Genomic DNA, 23,508 nt, shown 5'->3' on the forward strand with positions numbered 1-23,508 from the left:
TTTCTTTAATCTCGAATGGATTAAACGCTAGGAGGCTGAGGTCTTCTAGTATATAATAAAAGATAGAAGACAAAACAGGGTGCACACTACTTGGGAGATAGGATAGTGTCAGGGACCGGCTGTCCTATTACACCCTAGGTGTTCTGTCCCTCCAGACAGTCACTCCGCCACTCTCACTCCTAGGGTCCCTAGTTAAACCCTAATAATCACTTGTGCCACAAGTGATTATTAGGGTTCAACTAGGGACCCTAGGAGTGAGAGTGACGGAGTCGCCCTTATTAGGGCGGGAGCTCTGTCTGGAGGGACAGAACACCTAGGGTGTAATAGGATAGTGTCAGGGACCAGCTGTCCTATCTCCCAAGTAGTGTGCACCCTGTTTTGTCTTTTATCTTTTATTATATACTAGAAGACCTCAGCCGCCTAGCGTGGAATCCATTCGAGATTAAAGAAAAATTCGGTGATTTGAATGGTCCACAACCACTCCAGTACACTTCAACTCAGCAGTCACCGTTGAGTGGTAAGAAATTTACTTTCCTAGGTTACCTATTTTCATGTTTGTCTGGTATTTTTGGATATAAATTTTAACTCTAAATTATTAAAAGTTAATTTTTTAACTGTATTTTGTTATACTCCACTCTGTGACTTTTGGTAATATTTAGTGAGAGTATAAGTTGTGGTATCAGTATTGGATTTGTAATGGGCAATCTGGAGGGGATCACTGGCAATTTGGGGTGGTTACAGGCAATGTGCAGTGGTTACGGGCAACGTGCGGTGGTTACGGGTAATCTGGGGGTGTTAGGGGTAATTTGGGAGTAAACTGCAATTATTACTATAATAAAAAGTGTGTGTTTTATTTTTTTGTATGTTTGTCACTTTGTAATTTATACATTCATTTTCACTATATTACTATGATTACTGTGATATTTTCTATCACAGTAATCATAGTTCAGTGACAGAGACCAAATTGGTCTCTGTCACTTTAAATTTTCAGAGTTGGCTGGTTGTGGAGCGCATGCGCACTTCATAACCAGCCAGGACGCCGAGGAGGAAGGAGCTCCAGGATCAGGTAACGTATATGGGGAAGGGGGGGTGACTGGGGGGACAGATCACATAACTTTTTATCCCGTCACCAATCATTTATGGTGACGGGATAAAAAGTGCCGGGAGCACATGGTACAAGTGATCAGCGGTATATAGTACATACCGCTGATCGCTTGTACCGGGACCCCACAGGGGGGTCTCCGATCACTGCCCCATGCTCTCCGCTATCTCCGGTGGCGGAGAGCATCGGACTTTGATTTATTTTCACTTTTCCATCGATGTGAACAGACATAGGCAGCCATCTTGGAAATGAAGGCCGCCGGGGGAGGGGGGTTAGTGATCGCCCTACTGGGGGGGCTGATCTGAGGTCTGGGGGACAATTATTTCATCTCCCCCCGCCGTGGGTTCACGGCGGGGGAGATGAAAAGCAGGGGCGGCAGCAGCAATGCCCGTTACCGACGGCCGCTGCTATAACGTTAACAACGGCGATCGTCGGTAAGGGGGGCGGCCGGGACGGACCCCACACACTGTCCCAACCCCTCAGCTACCTCCGGTAGCTTGGGGGATGGGGTGAGGGCCTTCCGGGCCCCGTAATCTTATTCTCTGCCATCGCTGTAAAAAGCTGATGGCAGCAGAAAAAGGCCCCTTAGTCACCACTGTAAAAAGCCGTATCGGCGGTCACTAAGGGGTTATCCAAAGATTTTTTTTTTCTTTCAAATCAACTGGTGTCAGAAACTTAAATAGATTTGTAATTTACTTCTATTTAAAAATTTCAAGTCTTCCCATACTATATATCCTGCAGGAAGTGTTTATTTACATTCAGACACAGTGCTCCCTGCTGACATCAGGAAGTGTCCTGAGCAGGAGAAGTTTTCTATGGGGATTTGCTACTGCTCTTGACAGTTCCTGACTTGGCCAGAGATGTCAGCAGAGAGCACTGTGTCTGAATGTAAATAAACAACACTTCCTGCAGGACATACAACAGTTTATAAGTATGGGAAGACTTGAGATTTTTAAATAGAAGTAAATTACAAATCTATATAACTTTCTGACACCAGTTGATTTGAAAGAAAAAATTTTCCGCTGGACAACCCCTTTAAGAAAGGCCTTAAAGGATTGGAAGGCCAAAACCAGTTGCGATTTAAAAAAAAAGAAATGTCTTTTTTTGTACACCTGGCAGTGATTTTTTTTTTACGTATACTGAAGATCTGGCTGATAGTGATCCTTGATGTCATCTGTGCTCATATTGTGCTGTATGGGAATTCCGTAGCTGGCTAAATTGAGGCCAGTTTTCCTTCGTTGTCCACATCTTGGTGTTTTACCCCAATGGTTCCTGTTGAGAAGCGGTGACCTATTATTCCTTGGAGCTCTGTTATAGCGATGCGTCTAAACATGCACAACCACACTAGGCCAGTGTGCGTTGATAACTGTACTGCTGCTAATAATAGTCCTGAGGATACTACACCAGATAGTGTTCTCCAGCCCTCTCTTTTCCTAATTTCTGGACTAGTCACTTAGACCTGACAAAATACTCTAGGATCTCTAAAGGAGATCAGTAACTTCTTAAAAGGTATTGTTCCCTTTACATTGGTCCAAAGGTTGTTTGCTGACCTCCATGGCTGTCGAGAGCCCCTACACCCATATCCCTCATGATGCGGGTGTGGAGGGAATCGACTGGTTCCTTGGTAGGTGCAATAAGCCAAAATTTTCATTAAAGAGGAACTTCAGTTCATTCTATCTAAGGGTCCATTTACACAGAAAGATTATCTGCCAAAGATTTGAGGCCAAAGCAAGAAACAGACATCAGGTCATAGAGGAAAGCCTGAGATTTCTCCTCTTTTCATCCATTCCTGGCTTTGAATTTTTGGCAGATAATCTGTCACATAATCTTTCTGAGTAAATGGACCTTAAAGGGAACCTGTCACCCCCCGTGCCGGGGTGACAGGCTCCCGACCCCCGTTAGAGCCCTCTATACTTACCTGGTCGGGTGATGAAGATCTCAGCCGCTGCAGCCCGGCGCGCGCGCTGAGAGATGAGTCCAACGCTCATAGAGAATGACGGAGCGCTGGACTCTCCTGTCATTCTCTATGGGTGTTGGACTCATCTCTCAGCGCGCGCGCCGGGCTGCAGCGGCTGAGATCTTCATCACCCGACGCCTTCAGAAGCGTGACCTGGCGGGATTAGGTAAGTATATGGGGCTCTAACGGGGGGTCGGGAGCCTGTCACCCCGGCACGGGGGGTGACAGGTTCCCTTTAACAATGTGTTACAATTACAGGGGACATGGTATTTTCACTACGTTGATGACATGAATATTCTGTGGGATGGTTCAGCCGAGTACTTCCAGGGTTTTGTTACATATCTTAATGACACTAATAGGGTTACTATGTTTTTTACCTATAAGATCAGCAGCATCTCTTGGGAGTTCCTTGAAGTGCAAGTCGAAATTAAAGGTGGTTAAACACCCGTTTACAGAAAACAAATATCATGTAACTCTCTCCTCAATTTCCAGAATTGGCACCCTGCACAGATCAAGGAGGCCATTCCATTCAGCCTAATGGTCCATGGTCTAATGGTGTAGGGTTAATAATAGTGACAGCATGTTCTGTTTGCAAGCTCAGGAACTGGAGGATAGATTCAATGGACTACTCTAGAGAAGTGGTCAGGAAGATAAGGACTAACAGGATATTAACAATCTTATGGGGGGATAACACAAAAACTCTATTCTGGTAGCCTTGCTGGATTAGGTTAGAAACCCATTTATTTATTAACCTGATCCATAAGGCCAAAGTTGGAGGCACTCCTCAGATGCTCCTACCAAATCGACACAGAGAAGGCCATCTATCGGTCAATTGGACTTTCATGGAGGAGACACCTTGGGCCCTGGGCCTTGGCCCTACTTTCTTATCCTGGGTCCTAGCGATATACTACAATCCGTCCACAGTGGTCTGGGTAATTGGCATCCTATCCAAGAGCTTCACGATCACCAATAGTACCTGGCACGGCTGCCCCCTTTCCCAGTTCATTTTTGTCTTGACTATTGAGCCCTTTTTGTGCAAGATTTGCGCCTTACCAGACCTTGGATGGGGGAGGGACATACAGGGTGGCTGCTTACACAGATAATATACGTTTTTTGTGACCAGACATGTCACTTCCTTGCCTGTATTGATGTGAGAATGGAAATTTTCCCCTTGTTCTCTAATTTTAAAGTAAACTACTCTTAAATCAAAAGCGCTCAACGTCTCTCTATCACATAATATGGTCTCTACCCTTGGGCCTTCCTTCCGGTTTAAATATCTGGCCATTTACCTGCTATCTAACTTAAGAGATCTTTTGCGGCTGAACTTCCTCCCTATCTTTGCCCTTATCCAGTCCTGCTGCCAGACCTGGGGTAAGGGTACCTTTACATGGTTCAGTAGATGCTCCATCTTCAAAATGTCACTTTTACCCAGTCTTCTCTATGCCTTTCAATGTGTGCCAGTGAAGATCCCGAAAGCTTACTTTAAGGCCCTGTCCTCCATACAAACCAAGTTCATATAGAGCTCTAATTCGCTAGACTGAAGAGAATGTTACTGTGTAGGGCGAAGTCACATATGAGGGTGGCCCTCTTTGACCAGCAAAGCTATCACCTTGCAGCAGTACTTGTCAGGGTGATCAACTGGTTATGCCACAGTTCTCTCAAACAGTGGGTTGGTATCGCATAGTCTTTGACCAACATCCACTGGTGCCTCCCTTGGTTGCCAAGGCACTTCTTAGGCGACCTTAGACTCCATCTGGTGTCCTAGGGGTCTTGGCGAGTGAATCAGCTCACTCACTACCTGCACTCTCTGCTCTCCCAGACTCAGATTCCTTCTTTGAAGACGTACTTTGAGGCGTTGTGCGCTGGAGAGTGCCATCTCCAACACTCCTTATCCCTGATTTATGCAGAATTGATGTTAACACCTGATCACAACCCACCCCCTTTCTTAGCCAAATGGAAAGAGGCTTGCAGCTGTCATTGACCATGGCCCAGCAGACTGATATTCTCACTTTGACGCACAAATCCTCCATTAGCTCCCATTTTCAGGAAGCTGGATATAGGATTGACTTCCTCCCGCCAAAACTCGAATGCTCGGTTTCACCGAACCTGGTTACATTGGATGGAAATTCAGCAAACTGATGAATACACTAAGCTTTTTCGAGAAGGTGTGCCTCTCAGTGAGTCATGGGTCAACCCCATCTGGATCTCCTTTGTACTGTTGTGATTGCTTCTCCCCCCCCATAATAAAAACACTTTTCCTTCCTTTCAGGAAATCCTGATACTTTCCTGAAGCCTTTTGAGGCCTCCTGATCAGGACTTCCTGACGGTAAAAACCTGACACGGACATGTGAAGGGCAGGCCTGTGTTAGTCATCTGCCTGCAACCGTTTCGCCTCTCCACCCGGAACAAACAAAAAAAACTATACTTACACATTTACTGTCGACCCGACCTCTTCTCCTGCCGCCATTTTGTGACATTGTCACAAACGGGGAGCGGGCCTGGTCTTCCTTTAGAATGAATGGGACCAAAAAGGCTGCTGGTGCGCGTGCGCACGAGAAGCCTTTCATTGGCTGGAATGCATCACATGGCTTCCAGCTTGCTCAGCTCTGATTGGCTGAGCAAGCTGGAATCCATGTGATGCAGCCAATGAAAAGGCTGCCAGTGCGCATGCGCATTGGCAGCCTTTTCGCTCTTGTTCATGCCATAGGAACCCGGAAGTAAAGAAGATCTGAAGACGCAGACAGGGTTGACAGGGACTACAGCCGGCGGGATTTTCGAATGGCAATCGACTCCGGAGGGATGGCGAGTATAGGATCTGTGTCTGTTAGTGTTTTTTTTTTTTTCCCTCACACCAGTTGTCCTTGAAGGAGGCTTGAGGAGGATCATATTTCTGAACACTTGTAGCATACCATCGAGCTTACTTACTGCAGCCAGGTCTCATCTTATATATTAAAACACAGCGAGAGTGGGTCAGTTTTATGTATGGGAAATGACAGGTAGTGTGGCTGCTTTGTCAAGCTTTCCATGATTACTGTACTTCTACCAAAAAGCTACTGTTTGGGGAAAGAAAAATCTAAGTCAGTAAACATCCTTCTTCGGAACATACTAAAAAGAATAAAGAAAAAGAATGAAGATTAATACCAATGGGGATCGATGTAAAATAAAGATCTAATGAATTATATATTTTATTATCATCGTAACATACTTGGAATTAGGGCTGGGCGATATGGCAAAAAATGTAATCTTTATTTTTAAAATGTTTTGGCCGATTCTCGATTTAAATCTCGATTTTGCTAAATAAACAGAACATTTTTCTCTCTGCAGCGCCAGATCGTATTTTAATGACGTCATAGACAACTGTATTGCTTCCCAGTGTAACAGTGCTCCCCCTGTGCCCCCATGTAGTAGACAAGCCCTCTCTGTGCCCCATATAGTTTTCCCAAATATGTGCCACTCTGTGCCCCCATATAGTATAGGAGAACTTCTTTGTACCTCCATCTAGGTAGGGTGGATGGAGACAGGGGGCAACTGAGGGTGACTAAGGCAGGAGTGCACATAGCCTTCCTCCTCTTATCTTGGCACACATGTTCCCATTCAGGCCACACATGCAGGTCCCCTGTCTGATGCCAGTGGTGCGGTCAATTTTTTTAAAATGACGCATGGTTCCCACCATCGGCAATGGTTTCATCTCGTTCACTTTGACCAGCTATATGCACTCGATATCCCTTCAACTGGCGAACCACGGTCTGAACGCAGACCGTGGAGGCCAGCTGTGGGCTATATACTACTGGGGGAGCGCACAGTGGGGCTATATACTACTGGGGGGCGCACAGTGGGGCTATATACTACTGGGGGAGCGCACAGTTGGGCTATATACTACCTGGGGGAGCCCACAGTGGGGCTATATACTACCTGGGGGAGCGCACAGTGGGGCTATATACTACCTGGGGGAGCCCACAGTGAGGCTATATACTACCTGGGGGAGCCCACAGTGGGGCTATATACTACCTGGAGGAGCCCACAGTGGGGCTATATACTACTGGGGGAGCGCACAGTGGGGCTATATACTACTGAGGGAGCGCAAAGGGGTCTATATACTACTGGGGAAGCAAAAGGGGGACTATACACTACTGGGCACAATCACCCCCTTTGTACCTAATTTCAAAGGGCTGGTGAGAGGAAAAAAAATGCCAGGGTTTTTCCACTAATAAGCATCAGTTCTGTATGAAAATAGTTAAACAACATTTGTGAAAAGTTAATAAAACAACATGTTTACTATTGATGTTCAGCTCGGACCTTCACCTGACATTAGACCCCGGTAAGTGGACCTTCGCTATAAGTTGTTGAGTACCCCTGCACTAGGTGATGCGGGCAGATTTGACTCTGATTGAGACGTGTCACCGAGGGGAGGGTATATACACTAGGGGCACCTGGCCCACCACCAGTGCATAGAGCGGACCAAAGTGATGTGTATGTAAAAATGAAATGTACAGTAATGTTTTTGATTGCACATATTTATGGAATACTTTTGGGAGCAAGGACTCTAGCTCCCCAAAGTATTCCATAAATGTATTCAATCACAACATTTGATGGGCACCGAGCAGGGAGGGAGAGAGGTGCCTATGCATCTAACTACCTCCCCCCTTCCTCCCTGCTCGGTGCTGGACACATACACTGTACTACTCCTCCCATCATCTGCTCATAGTATGGGTAGATTATGGGAGTAGTAGTACCAGGGCCATCACCAAACAGTCCGCCCACCCCCCTCCCCGCCGCAGGCACATATGCACTGTACTACTCATCCCATCATCTGCTTATAGTATGAGAAGATGATGGGGGGGGTAGTACCTGTGCTATCCCCATCACTGCCACCAGCCACGCCACTTCATCATGCCCCCCACCTCCTCCCAACTTCAAACTTTCCCACTGCTGACTCACCGCCCGGCAACTGCTCTCTTCTCACAAACACCGCATTGCTCTCTTCTCACAAACACCGCATTGACCCACACTGCATGCCGGGGACACTGTGGGGTGGGGGAGGGCGGCCGCGGCCGGTGTTTGTGAGAAGAGAACGGTGGCCGGGCGGTGAGTAAGCTGCGGGAAAGTTTGAAGTTGGAAGGAGGTGGGGGAGCGGAGGGGGCATGATGAAGTGGTGCAGTGATGTGTGATAAGCGGCACGGCCGACGGCAGTGATGGGGATAGCACAGGTACTACTCCCTTATCATCTGCTCATACTATGAGCAGATGATGGGAGGAGTAGTACAGTGCATATGTGGCGGCTCATTCTATGAGCAGATGATGGGAGTAGTAGTACTGTGTATATGTGTCCAGCACCAAGCAGGGAGGGGGGAGGCAGTTAGATGCAGAGGCACCTCTCTCCCTCACTGCTTGGTGCCCTCCAAATGTACTGATTGAATACATTTATGGAATACTTTGGGAAGCAAGGACACTTGCTCCTCAAAGTATTCTATAAATGTATTCAATCAAAAGCATACGGTACATTACATTCTTACATACACACATGAAGGCAGGGAAGGCGACTGCTATGGGGCCCTTGCAGGACTACTGCATCCCCCCTCCCCCGGGGGCCCAGAGAAGGACCTGCCTCTGTTTCGATTAGAAAAGGGACAGAGGAGCAGGACCTGCCAGGCCCTGTACACACAAATAAAGTGATGAAGGACCTTATCACATGACCCAAAGGTCCTCAATACTTTCAGGCGGACTACAGGAGGAGGAGGGGATAGCCTGGGAGCTGTAAGTGTGTGTGTGGGTATATATATGTATATGTCAGTGTGTATGTGTGTGTGTGTGTGTGTGTGTGTGTGTGTGTGTGTGTGTGTGTATATACACAGTGGTACCTTGGTTTAAAAGCTGGGTGGGAGGGCAAGTGGAGGATCTGCATGGTCTGCATAGCGGGGTCTACAGCACTGTACTCTGACCCAGGAAGTCTCCCTCTCCTTCCAAATCATAGCAGATCCACTTCAGGCTGGGGCTTGCATCAGGGGACAGGACTGTGGAGGTAATCTCTTCATAGCTGTAACCCCTCTCTCCCCAGACAGAGAGTGCTGCATTTATGTGCCCACATATGTCCTGCTCATTCCTTCATGCTGCCCTTGTGTTTCCCATCCTCTCCATTACTGTACAGTAACTTTTAATATCACATATTCTTATTCACAGTGTCTCAAGTGATTGACAGATTTGCTAATTAAAGAACCCACCACTAAAAGAAAATGCAGCAGATATTATTTCTGGTTCTTATTAGGCTATGTTCACACAACGTCAAAATTAAAGAAATCAGATTTTGATATTTGAAATAATGTCCGTTTTTGCTGCCATTTAACTGACTGCAATGGCAATGCATTGAAGTCAATGGGAAGAACGTCCAATGCGCAGACATTTTTACCGTGGACGTCAAAATAATTAAAATGATCATTATTTTAAAATGAACAGCAGACAGTTTTTTATTAGTTGTTCACACACAATTTTTCTTTTGTCACTGTTCTTTCTCAGTTTTTACTATTAAATTCAATGGACTTTTCAATTAAGCCCCACCCAAAGTCCAATCAGTAACCCCAAACTAGAATAATGTACAAACACCAGTCACAGCACTAAGGGGAGGCCAGGCTGCTAAATGTCATTTTGAGTCTAAAATAACGGCCGTAATTTTAAACAGAGCAGAAAAAATGTTGTGTCAACATAGCCTTAAACTTGGGAGATGATTTACCTGTATATGGTCTATTCACGGTGTGTAACATCTGCACTAGTGTTATCACATTCCAGTGTAAATGTGTGTATGTCAGTGATGTATCTGTATATAGGTTAATGGGGCCTCTTTGAGTGTGTGTGTATATATATATATATATATATATATATATATATATATATATATATATATATATGTGTGCATCATTGTGTGTGTTTGGGAGTTGGCCATACATTGGGGAGGGAGTACAGAATTCAGGGGGCCATATAGTTTTTTGCTATGGGGCCCCGTAAATCCTAGCTACGCCCCTGCACACACATCAATTGAATCCATAGAGTGTCCAGCAGGGGGCACACTATATTTAGAAGTCAATGGTATTCACTAACTTTAGTGCGCCCCCTGCTGGACACTCCATAGGAATTACACCCTTCGTTGTGACGTCACTGTATCTGAGAGAATTCTAACAATCCATGATCTACTAAATTAAAGGACAAGTGCCATGAAAAACTTTTTCCCAGTAATTGAAGCACATTACAAAGTTATATAACTCTGTAATATGCTTCAATCACCTATCTGCCTCCCTTCCCTGTCTTTTCCCCCTTCCACCCCCCACCAGGAATTGTAAGAAACTCACACAGACCTAATTACTGTCAACACCAAGCTCTTTTCTCAGCTCCTTCTCCTGTTACACTAGCCTCCCCCCTCCCCTGCCTTGTCAGGTGACTCAGCTTGATCAGCTCCCATTGGCTGAACAACTGCAAGCCATCCCGCAAAGTCATTATAATGGAATGGAAGAGCCCAGATGTTCCTTCCTTGACTAGGTGGATACGATTAGTCAACACGTATGTTCCACTATACAAAGCTTTGTATGAAAGCAGGAAGTGCCCACAAAAGTTTAAAAAAATGGATCCACTGGATATCTCTAGAGGAGACTAATGTAAGGCCCACTTAGGGCTCTGTTGCTATGTCGGGTCCTTTCATGAGGGTCTCGCGGGGCGGGGAGGATGTGCCTTGTATGACTGGTTCTGTGTGAGTGGATGATCTGTTTGTCCTCAGTTAGGCTAGGTTCACACTGCGTTTTCAGCATCCGTTTAACGCATCCGTTTTTTGCAAAAAACGCATGAAAAACGGATTGCAAAAAAACGGATTCATTTGTGTGCATCTGTTTTTCCATTGACTTCCATTATAAAAAAATGATGTTCAGCTGACAGTTAGAGGTGTTCGGAACACAGAGGCAGGAGCGGGCGGCTATTTAAAATTGCCGCCATGCTCCTGCTCCAATCAGCTGCGGGGGACACCCTGTAAAGAAGTGGGGAATCCCATCATAATGATGGGATTCCCCACTTCTTTACAGGGTGTCCCCGGCAGCTGAGAGGAGCAGGAGCACGGCGGCAAGTTTAAATAGCCGCCCGCTCCTGCCTCTCACTTCGGGGACAGGCTGTAAAGAAGCCGGCTCCCAGCGCTGTCCTCCTGTCTCTCCCCACCAGCCCCTCCGCCCCCCCGGAGCGCTGTACACCCCTATAGACTGCCGCGCGCCCGCAGCCCCGCTCACCAGCTTCTTGCTCCCGCTGCTCCCCGCCGCCTCTGCAGACTCTCTCTTACCCTGCAGAGGCGGCGGGGAGCAGCGAAACAAGAAGCTGGTGTGCGGGGCTGTGGGCGCGCCGCAGTCTATAGGGGTGTACAGCGCTCAGGGCCGGCGGGGGGGCGGAGGGGCTGGTGGGGAGAGACAGGAGGACAGCGCTGGGAGCCGGCTTCTTTACAGCCTGTCCCCGCAGTGAGAGGCAGGAGCGGGCGGCTATTTAAACTTGCCGCCGTGCTCCTGCTCCTCTCAGCTGCCGGGGACACCGTGTAAAGAAGTGGGGAATCCCATCATTATGATGGGATTCCCCACTTCTTTACAGGGTGTCCCCCGCAGCTGATTGGAGCAGGAGCACGGCGGCAAGTTTAAATAGCCGCCCGCTCCTGCCTCTCACTGTTGCGGGGGATGTGGAGTGTTTTTGCACTCTGTGACTGCTGTAACAGGGCCTAGAGCAGCCCTCCTGCCGATGACTGGCAGATAGGTGATTGAAGCATATTACAGTTATATAACTTTGTAATGTGCTTCAATTACTGGGGAAAAGTTTTTCATGGCACTTGTCCTTTAAGGGAAATAGAAGTATATGTGCATTTCCCATAATTAATGCACATTAGAAATTTGTCTAACTTTCCATAAGTAATAACATATCAAAAAATACTTTTGGCTGAACTTCTCCTTTAACAAACTATGTAAAATGCTGCGGAATCCGTTAGCGCTGTACAAATAAAAGCATTATGTGCAAATCTATTTTTTTATCATGAAAACCTGTTCATACCGGTTTATAAACCACATAACACATCAGCTCTTAATATTACATCTTTGCCCGTTGGTGATAAATGTTCATTCTTTTGAGCCTGTCTCTCCATCTTTTCACTCCTTTAGAGGTGCATGATGCCAAGAGGATTTCAGTAAGCATAGATCTCAGGAGGGACGTAACACAATGCCAAGATGCAGAAAAGATGACATCAAGGTGAGGTGACGCACGCGGCCATTGTTAGAAGCCGTGAGTGTCGAACGCTAACGCTGAACTTAAAAGCAGCCAGCGATGTGGCCAATACGTAACATCCACTCACCCGGCTTCTTGGCATAACCCCGTAGCTGCACTACCCTAGGCCGGCTGATAATTGTGCCCACAGCTTTCAGAGCGGCTCTGCCGGCCATCACTCACGTGCTGTGAGTTCCGGTGCACTTACTGCCGCACGGCACCACGGGAACTGTAGTCCTTTCTGCAGTGGACGCTTCACCTTTACGTGACTAAGCTTTCTACAAATTCCCTTAACTAAACTAGACGTGTGTTCTCTAGTCCGCTTCCTGCTTGCCATAGTAAATGTGTTAATAAAACTCCAGCTTCCATTCTAGAACTGTAACAACGCTCCCGGACGAGAACTACACTTCCCAGCATTCCCTATTCTTTGGTAAAACCCCGGTACCCGCAAGTTACTGTGGAAGGAAGTTGAGCAGAGCTGGGGAATTGTAGCAGGGTCAGAGGTTACACACCATAAGCAACAGGAAGGCACAGTGGGAGGTAGAATGGCAGGGTCAGTACGTGTGATACGGCGTTGAGCATACCAGAAGCAGACTGGTGCCTAGTCTGACCGCAGGGCTTTGGGTTGCCTCCGTTTACCCTGCAAGGAAATGATGGAAAACAGGATGGGCTTCCAGAGTCAGACTCCCCAGGGTCCCACTTATTTCTCGGGGAACAATAGTGAGGCTCCTCAGAAGGATCTAGACATTCAGGAACCATTGGCTCACACAAGCCCTGGGAAGAACAGCGGTACTGCCGACCAGGGCTCCATAGAAACTGAGAGTGGAGCGCACCCACGTGTTGAGAGTTGTTCAGACATGGACACTAGACCTCCTTTGGAGGTGATGGGTATGAACACGCAGCTGGGCACAGCCGCTCAGGAGAGTGCCTTCCTCATGATTGCCACCAGCATTGAAGAATGTGGCCATCCTGCTAACCAGGGCACAATGGGGGAGGTCAACACGTGTAGAGCCTCCCCACCGGTTGACCGCTGTCCAGGCATGGACACTAGACGTCCTCTGGAGGTAATGGGCATGGAGGCACCTCTGGAGGTAATGGGCATGGAGGCACCTCTGGAGGTAATGGGCATGGAGGCACCTCTGGAGGTAATGGGCATGGAGGCACCTCTGGAGGTAATGGGCATGGAGGCACCTCTGGAGGTAATGGGCATGGAGGCACCTCTGGATGGTGCTTTTCACATGCAGGAGCTTTTGAGCGAGTTGTCTACTTACCCCTACAACCGCTGCCAAGAGGAAGCATCCTCTGGAGAGCCTCCCCATAACTGCCAGCCTTGCCTACTGCACATTGCCATGGGGAAGGGGCTCACAAACACGCTGAGGCGATTTTCAGAGTCCAGCACAACACTAGCTGGCAGCCATGGACTATTTCTAACACAAAATGACAAAGATTGCCTGTTTACCCTCTTTCAGTCTGAGGAGGGCACATTATCAGCTGGGGATGTAGGGTTGCCCCTTGCCAGGCTGGAGGTTTTAGGTAGCAGTGAGCAGAACTCAGGGACTGTGGGGCAGGAGGAAGAGGAGTCCTCTTCATTATTTAGTCTCAGCGGTGAAAACTTTTCATGTAGGTTGATGGATCCAGAGCCTCAGCTCAACCAGCATACTGTCCAGGAGGTGAGAGGAGTTTCTTGTAGTGGCAGTGGAAAAACAACCACTTACACACCCATTACAGCTGTGGTACAGTATTGCACCACTGGAACACTTCAATAAAACAGGAAGGGATGCATAGACATTGCATAACTGCCCAGTTCACATTTATTGGAGCTAGTCATCCCAGAACATGTATCATGTAAGCATTCGCTGTGGGCTAGTGTAAACAGTTAAATTACAATCTGACTGTGCACGTTTATGATGAACTGTATGAACAGCTTTGTGTCAGTCTTGGTTTTTCTGGTGTATCTTTACTCGTATGCACTATTGAAGTGTTCCATAGGCATGCACTATATGTACAATATGTTCTGCAAAGCATCAGTGAATTCTAGTTGTCGTTGATGGTAACTCACCTTTTGGGGCCTGTTTTACATTAGTGTAATTTGAACCTGGACTGGTGCTGAAGTTTGATTGTGTCATAATACCCAAGGCTGGGGCAAGATCTGCAAGCATCATATGGGAGCAAAAATGCACCGATGATATGCCTTTTTTTAAATTCTGCCCCACAGAATGTTGTCTGACAATATTATGCCAGTTGAATGTTATACAGCTGAATTGGCAGGCAAAGGGTACAGTACAAGAATTTACTGACTCCACATTCAATTCAGGACTTAGGGCCCTATTCCACGGGACGAGCAACGACGTAAACGAGCGCAGATCTGCTAGAGTGGCGCTCGTTTACTGGGCCTATTCAATGGCCCCGATGATCATGAAACAAGGGCTGCAGGGACATCGTTACCGATGTCCTTGCAGCTCTTGCTTCATACATTACCTGTCCGGGCCGCAGGTCCTCTTCTCCTGGTCCCGCGAGCCGCAGCAGCTTCGGAGCGGGGCTGTCTGAACTGACAGACCGCTCACCCAATCACTGGCTTGGCGGTCTGTCAGTTCAAACAGCCCCGCTCCGAAGCCGCCGCGCGGGACCGGGAGTAGGAGACCTGTGGCCCGAACAGGTAATGTATGGTTCTGCTGAAATCGTCGGTCGCCACCGCACACGACTATTCAACCGTAGCGATGCGCTGGTGGTGAACAACGATTTTGGGTCTGAACCTAAATGAACGATCAGCCGATGACACGATCATCGGCTGATCATCCTCTTTTTTCTACGGAGCGAAAATCGTCCGAATGGGGCCGATTTGGCCGATTATCGCTCCTGTGGAATAGGCCCCTTAAAGGGACTGTACCACCAGGCCCAGGCTAAAGCACTGGAGGCAGGCCAACCCACCCTTAGAGGGAAGAAACCCTAGCCCCTCCATGACATGACTCCATTAGAATCAATGGAACCGTATTATAGAGGGGCTAGGGTTTCCTCCCACTAAGGGTGGGTCGGCCCTCCTCCAGTGCTTCTGCCTGGGCCTGGTGGTACAGTCACTTTAACAAACCACACCTGAACTGATGAGTGGTGCTGTCTCTGGAAAAAAGTGGCTATGTTTTATCAACCCTGGATAACACCTTTGACTGTTCTGTGGGAGTTCTTACTTTAGAACTGGCAGTCTATCTCAAATTATTTTATTGTCTAGGTAGGTTTACTTTTATTTATTTATATATTTTTTTACTGCTGGGATCATTTTTTATGTTTTTTTTCCTCTTACTCTACAATTTTCTTTTTCCACAGATATTGCCACCATCTCAAAATTATCCAGCTTCACCACAAGGTACATATGACAATTGAAGTATACTGCCCAGTGTTAATGCCATGTAAAATTTCCGAAGGGCATGATCACATGATATATTTTTTTTTCCATGGCAGGAATGTAAGTTTTGTTGCAGAAATGTCTGTGTCTGTCCCTGTCACCTTAATGTGACAAAAATCTCAAAGATTTCCCCTCTTTTCAAATCCATTCCTGGCTTTGGCTTCAAATCTTTGGCAGATAATTTTTCAGATAATCTTTCTGTGTAAAAGGACCCTAACATAGCAAAGCAAACTTATCTCTCTGGTTCCAGTGCCGCAATTTCTGCTGCAACAATCCTGGTTCAGCCTCTTACAGGTGTTGGAGCAGTGGGGTTGGAGGCCCGCCCAGCCGATCAGTGTCTGAGGGGAGACTCCACTGCAGACGCTGATTGCCTGTGCGGGTCTGCAATGTCACAGCCGAACCTGGGGTCAGACCAGCAGTGCTGCAGTGCTGGAACCAGGGTAAGTTTGCTTTATTATGTTAAAACAGTCCATCCCCAGCCATTTTCTAAAAAAATACCCTTTGCTTGAAATATCTCTTCAATCAGATGGAACTGATTTTCTACTGTAGAAATTTCTGCAACAGAATCTGCGGCGTATGACTATGAGTGGGTTGACACAGAACGTAATTGCAAATTCTGCTGCGATTCCTGTACTGTCAGGCAGATTAGGACTACATACTCACAGCAGAATTGTCTTCCTGCTGAGAGTATGTAAACGGCACCCCATTAACTCGCAGGGGCCCGGTGAATACATTACCGGTCCCTATCAGGATGCCGGGAACCCCAGAAGCAAGCTGGATCGTGGACCTGTTATGTATTCACCAGGTTAGGGGGGCTGCGTTTACAAAATTGCAGCATGATGAAAATTCTGCTGCGAGTATGCACTCATATTCAAACTGACAGTACAGGAATCGCAGCGTTAAATCCGCTGCAATTTCGTTGTATGAACCCACCCTTAAAGGACAACTCCGGCGGGACCCCCCCCAAAAAAAGAAAACACAGACACCATACTCACCATCCCTCCGGTGACGATCGCCACTCCATTCGGCCGCCGTCCGCCTCACCGTCACCTGCGTCCGCCGTCCAGCGATGTCTCCTTCTTCCGGGTCCATGAGAGAGAAAAGGCTGCCAGCGCGCTTGCGCACCGGCAGCCTTTTCATTGGCTGGAGCGCATCACATGGCTTCCAGCAAGCTCAGCCAATCAGGGCTGAGCAAGCTGGAAGCCATGTGATGTGCTCCAGCCAATGCAAAGGCTGCTGGTGCGCATGTGCACCAGCAGCCTTTTCTCTCCCATTCACTCTCAATGAAGACGCCGAGGAGGAAGAAGACCCGGACCGCCCCCAGCTCTGACATCACCCGACACCAGAGAAGAGGACCGTGACGACCGTAATAGGTAATGTATATATTCTTTAACTTCGGGGGTGGGGGGTCGGGGGTCGGAAAGTGGGGGAAGGGGGCCAGACCGGGTATTTAACCACATTACAAAGTTATATAACTTTGTAATGTGTGTTAAATAAGCCAAAAAAAAATTTCGCCGGAGTTGTCCTTTAAAGTAAATGTGTCTCAATTTTTCATTTTTTTATATATTTTTTTTTATTTAATGTCTTGAAAAATAGTTAACTTTAAATGCTATTTTGTAAAAGTAATAATTATGTTCTGCACTGGGGGCTGCCATTTGCAATAGCATCTCTACAATGTCTCCCTACACGACACATATAAAGTTGCTCTATGGCAGCCCACAGTACATAAGAGCTAATAGATTGCTCCTGTCTGGTCTGCTACAATGAAACGTTGAGTTACCAGCTCAAAGCATACATGGAGAGGAGGAGGGAAGAGGAATAGAAGAGGAAACTTCCCGGGAATAGTACAGATAAAAGCTGTCAGTGTGTTAACTACATCCTTCCCAATAGTCAGGACACTAATCATACACTGTATTTCTGTTTTCCATGTGGCCAGGGTCAGAATTTTATTCGCAGAGTAGGTTTACACTGAGGAATACGGGCGGATCACGCTGCTTGCGCCTGAGCGCATCTCTACCTGTGCCATAGACTCCATTCTATGGTCAGGCGGATTCCGACATCCGCCAAAAGAATTGACTTGTCCTCTACAGACTTACTTAACCCCTTCTCAATACTTGACATATAGTATAGACTCACTCACTGAGCTGTACCTTCACTTGCAGTTTAAAGGGTATTCCCGAGGAACTGTTTTCTATTTGACTGTGCTCAGGGTACAAAACTTCATAGTTTCTGGGGAAAAACACTAAATTCAGGGCCCACTACATTAAAAAAGTAAAAAAGACTAAAAAATGCCAGACTGCCCTGAAAAAACACCATGGCAAAAATGTAATTTCCCCTCCCCCCGACTCTTAGCTTACATTTGGATACAGTGTTATCGACCCATCTTTCTTGCTGCAGTTGGTCCTGAGGTGTAAGTTTTTTTTCTTTATACTTTCTTTTTACTTTATACCCAGGCAATGCCGGGTACATTTTCTGGTGTTTTATAATAATGAACTGCAGGGCTTTAAGCCGACACAAATGTTGATGGCAATGATACATACTGCAACAATAGACATTGCAAAGTCGAAGGCTGGCATGCATAGGAGCTAGTACAGACAAAAAGTACATGATGAGCTTTAATAGAAGATGGGGCATGAAAGGGGACATATGTGAATACAAGGCTTATAGGCAAAGGCGTCTAGGGATTAATTACACCTTAGACAGCCCTTAGTTTATGCCCTATCCCTAGGTGGAGAGAGAGTCCTAAGAAGGAGGGGCCCCACACAGGAGTCTATTATTCTCTACTAGAAAATGTACCCCGCGCTGCCCGGGTATAAAGTGTCAGTGTGTTAATTAGATTTGTTCTAAGGTGCCCAGGAGGCAAATCTATGTCTTTGGGTTTTTTTATTTTTGTTTAAGGGGAAATCGCCAGTAGCCCTTCATACCTGACAGTTCTGCACTGTTTATGTAAATTGTAGCTTATACACATTAGAAATAAACTAAAAACTTTAAACATCCTGAATACCTAATAGCCAAACTGAGATGTCATGTGATCAGACTTTATACAGAGCTTGGTTTTATACAACATTGGCAGTGTTATATACAGAGCCTGGTTTCATACAACATTGGCAGTGTTATTTACTGCCTGGTTATATACAACATTGGCAGTGTTATTTACTGCCTGGTTATATACAACATTGGCAGTGTTATATACATAGCCTGGTGGTATGCAAGATTTTTAGTGTTATTTACAGCCTGGTTATATACAACATTGGCAGTGTTATATAAAGAGCCTGGTTATATACAACATTGGCAGTGCTATTGCCAGGTGCATAGACATAAAGTTTTTTACCTGATCAAACTCTTGAGCAGCAACACACAATTGTCCATGCAGAATCCAGATTTATGCGCTACCTGCAGTGATCGGTCTTGTTTATTGTCATTGCAAATGGTGCTTAACAGGAAACTGCAATCTTTGAAAAGGTATTGTTTCATCTGAGTTAATCAGTGGAATTAGTGTAGTGTACAGTTGAGGGGGGTCCTGTATACCAGTAGTGTATAGTCGGGGGGGGGGGGCTGTATACATATACTATATAGTTTGGGAAGTCCTGTATACCTGCAGTGTATAGTTGGTGAATGTCCTGTATACCTGTACTGAATATTTCGGGGGTCCTATATACCTGTAGTATATAGTTGGTGAAGGTGCTGTATACCTGTAATGTATAGTTGGTGGAGGTCTTGTATACCTGTAGTATAAATTACCCTAATTACCCCATACCTCCCTGCCACGACAGTATATAGTTTGGGGGTCCTGTATTCCTGTAGTGCATAGTTCGAGGGTCCTGTATACATGTAGTATATACTGTAGGTGGTGGAGGTCCCATGCACCAGTAGTGTATAGTTTTGGGGTCCTGTATACCTGTAGTGTCCAGTATTTAGCAGGGTCGTATTTACCATTAGGCACCCATGGTCTGGTGCCTAGGGAAGCACCTTGGAGAGGGGCAGTACCAGGGAGCAGGGAAAAGGAAACAACTTTATTTTATATTTCTAGTCTTCCACCTCCCGTTCAGACTTGACAGAAAATCTGGTGTCTTTTTGAGGGGGGTATGGCAGTATTGGTCAGGTCTGGTATAGCGGTGTTATCCAGTCACATTAATGCAGTATTGGTCAGGTCTGGTATAGCGGCGGTTTCCAGTCACAGTATGGCAGTATTGGTCAGGTCTGGTATGGTGGTGTTATCCAATCACTGTGTGGCGGTATTGGTCAGGTCTGGTATAGTGGTGTTATCCAGTCACAGTATGGCGGTATTGGTCACGTCTTGTATGGTGGTGTTATCCAGTCACATTATGGCAGTATTGGTCAGGTCTGGTAAAGCGGTGTTATCCAGTCACAGTATGGCAGTATTGGTCAGGTCTGGTATGGCGGTGTTATCCAATCACTGTGTGGCGGTATTGGTCAGGTCTGGTATAGTGGTGTTATCCAGTCACAGTATGGCGGTATTGGTCACATCTTGTATGGTGGTGTTATCCAGTCACAGTTTGGCGGTATTGGTCAGGCCTGGTAAAGCGGTGTTATCCAGTCACAGTATGGCGTTATTGGCCAGGTCTGGTATAGCGGTGTTATCCAGTCACAGTATGGCGGTATTGGTCAGGTCTGGTATGACAGTGTTATCCAGTCACAGTATGGCGGTATTGGTCAGGTCTGGTATGGCGGTGATATCCAGTCACAGTGTGGCGGTATTGGTCAGGTCTGGTATAGCGGTGTTATCCAGTCACAGTATGACGGTATTGGCCAGGTCTGGTATAGCGGTGTTATCCAGTCACAGTATGGCGGTATTGGTCAGGTCTGGTATGACAGTGTTATCCAGTCACAGTATGGCGGTATTGGTCAGGTCTGGTATGGCGGTGATATCCAGTCACAGTGTGGCGGTATTGGTCAGGTCTGGTATAGCGGTGTTATCCAGTCACAGTATGACGGTATTGGCCAGGTCTGGTATAGCGGTGTTATTCAGTCACAGTATGGCGGTATTGGTCAGGTCTGGTATGACAGTGTTATCCAGTTATAGTATGGCGGTATTGGTCAAGTCTTGTATGGCAGTGTTATCCATTCACAGTATTGTTGTATTGGTCAGGTCTGGTGTGGCGGTGTTATCCAGTCACAGTAAGGCGGTATTGGTCAGGTCTGGTTTGGCGGTATTGGTCAGGCCTGGTGTGGCGGTGTTAAATGTGACGTCTGGAGCTATTATCTACCAATCTACCTATCCTGATGCTAATTGGTGAGTGAGGATGGGGCATCTTCAGGTTTAGCACTCAGGGCAGCAGCAGCTGGTAATACTGCCCTGTATACTTGTATACTTGTACTGTATAGATGAAGTAGGGGGCCCTGTATACATGTACTGTATAGATGGAGTAGGGGGTCTACCAGTTATTTCTGTGGATGTTGTGAGGCAGCTGGCCTTAGCAACCACAGCTCCCTGTGAAAATGAAAGTAGTAATCCTATTGGTTGCTAAGGCTCCCAACTGACATTTCTTCTGAGCAGAGCTGCAGCTAATAATATCACCTGTGTGTGCAGTGTGGACATTTTCCCATTCATTACTATGGGGCGCTCTTCCCTTCCCCCTCCCCTCCTGTACATCTGGAAAGGACGGGACCTTCACTCTAACCTGCCCAGGCACCCAATGTATCTGTGGGCCAAATTTGGGGTCAAACGGTTCAGGCTTTGGAAGTCTATAGGGGACAGATAGACAGACAGACAGACAGACTTTCAATTTTTATGATATAGATATACTCAATCTCAACCTGATGGATCTATCTGGTATGAGTCTACTAAGACCTTTCCTACCTGCCAAAAAATTTACCACCAGGGGATGACTGGCAATAAGCAGTAGGACATAATAGAGAGGAATATATAACTAGTTTTAGCTCTAGTACTAGATGAAACGGGAATAGTTGTCCATAGCATAAATATCCACCTAACTTCCTTCTGTGAGGCTCCGTTCACACAGTAAAACTTGAAGAGTCCAGCCAGCCTCTGTGACATACTAGTAGTCTATGGGAGGCTCTCACGCCTCCTCTCTCTGCGCTGAAGAATTGACATGTCCATTCTTCAGCAAGGAGAGGGTTGGCGTGCGAGCCTCCCATAGAATACCAGTATGACACGGAGGCGCAGCGGAATTCTGCCAGATTTACTTCATGTGAACGGAGCCTAACGGGGTCCTGTCAAAATCTCCCCCTCTAAAAAAGGTAGGGATGTGTTCTATGTCTGTAAATGTGTCATTTTTAGTGATTCTTCCCTCCCCCCTCCTTGCCAAACACATTACTAGATGCCAAGGGGGTGTCTCTTTGGTTCCTCACATCAGTCAAATGTTCCAGGTCCCTTTTCCGTAACTCCCTCATGGTCTTGCCTACGTACTGAACTGAAGAGGGACAGGTTGCTAGGTATATTACTGCTCTGGTGCCACAGTTGAAGAATTATTTTATATAGATGTATTTTTTAGAAGTAACATGACTTCTAAAGTAAAGTAACTTAATTGGAAATGCACTTTTAAAAATAATACAATAAGAAAAAATAAAAAAAATAGATGCCTATTTCATCTCTATCAGGGGAATCGAACCCAGGAAAGAAACTTGTTGGTTCATAGACAGGTGATTTACCCCTAGCTCCCAGGTAGAGCACAGTTAGGATTGGAAATTCAACTATATCTGATTCCAGATCTGACCTCTGTAGGCATTTTATGACTGAAATCAACACTCACAGACACTGACAGCATGAGCAAGCAGGAGGCCGGGCAGCAGAGATTATTCATGAACAAAATGGAGGAGAAAGCTGGTGCCTTGCACCAACTGTCTGTTTCTTGGGAACCAGCTGCCACTCTCACTGGGACCACACTTGTGGAATGACCTGGTGCCCCCTAGCCACATAAGTCCAGCTTCCTATTCCTGGATCCCCTTTCTGATATCATTAGACATATAGATTGTCCAATGCTGTTTTCTGTGTTGCCTACATATTGACAGCCTGATTGCCTCTCCCACTATTACCAGCATAAAGCACTTTTATCGTTCCTTCTCTTCAGTAGCCTCGCTTCCCCCCCGGGTCCTGTGCCCTTTGAACTCCAAGACTGTGGTATGTCCCTATACATTATCGCAATGCAGACCACTATCCCACATCTGAATAGCTTTCATTGTCTGTCTAACATAACCTATACTTATGTACTGAACTGATTGTTTACCCCTTTCTTCTCCCCCCCCCCCCCCAGTGGGCGTGTTTGGTGGGTTTTCTGTATATTTTAAATCCTGCTACTGAGCTGCATCTGTGATAGTATGCCTAATTCTTTGGGTGGCCTTGATAAATCTTTGTATGAGCCCATTTCGCAATAATCTTCTGTTAAGGATCACAGAGAGAGCTGATACAGGGACTTAAAAAAACCCAGGAGAAATGTAAAAATTTATTGCAGAGAGAGAGTGGTAGAATAGAGTGGCTAACAGGGTCCTATCAAATTCCATTCTGTAAACTGCAGGGAGTCATGAATCAGACATGGCCTAAGGCCCTATTCCACCAACAGATCTGACGACAGATTATCTGCCAAAGATTTGAAGCCAAATCCAGGAGTGGATTTGAAAAGAGGAGAAATGCAGTCTTTCCTTTATGACCTGATCTCTGTTTATAGTCTGTTCCTGGGTTTGGCTTCAAATCTTTGGCATATAATCTGTCGTCAGATCTGTTGGTGGAATAGGGCCTTTACTCTTGCTACTCTCTCTCCCCCCCCACCCCCCTCTATCCCTCCCCATTTCCTCTTGCCCTTTGGGCTC

The 23,508-nt window shown here is 46.5% G+C and overlaps 2 protein-coding genes across 6 annotated transcripts in view; one reads left to right on the top strand and one right to left on the bottom strand.

The window, feature by feature from the left end:
* Positions 1-12,529, bottom strand: part of MRPL54 (mitochondrial ribosomal protein L54) — a 105,260-nt gene extending 92,731 nt beyond the window's left edge. Inside the window, exon 1 of the mRNA XM_069964539.1 lies at positions 12,412-12,529. Coding sequence (XP_069820640.1) covers positions 12,412-12,499 — 88 coding nt within the window. The 5' untranslated portion in view covers positions 12,500-12,529. The remainder of the gene's footprint in view (positions 1-12,411) is intronic.
* Positions 12,530-12,779: 250 nt separating this feature from the next.
* The window catches only part of APBA3 (amyloid beta precursor protein binding family A member 3), a 189,119-nt gene continuing 178,390 nt past the window's right edge, over positions 12,780-23,508 (top strand). For 3 of the 5 annotated variants that reach the window (XM_069962572.1, XM_069962573.1, XM_069962574.1), the window contains exons 1-2: positions 12,780-13,993; positions 15,642-15,681. In XM_069962572.1, coding sequence (XP_069818673.1) covers positions 12,974-13,993; positions 15,642-15,681 — 1,060 coding nt within the window. In that variant the 5' untranslated portion in view covers positions 12,780-12,973. The remainder of the gene's footprint in view (positions 13,994-15,641; positions 15,682-23,508) is intronic. The other 2 variants (XM_069962575.1, XM_069962576.1) reach the window with 2 other exon arrangements.

This window comes from Dendropsophus ebraccatus, chromosome 3 (genome assembly GCF_027789765.1).
Source record: "Dendropsophus ebraccatus isolate aDenEbr1 chromosome 3, aDenEbr1.pat, whole genome shotgun sequence".
Taxonomy (NCBI): domain Eukaryota; kingdom Metazoa; phylum Chordata; class Amphibia; order Anura; family Hylidae; genus Dendropsophus; species Dendropsophus ebraccatus.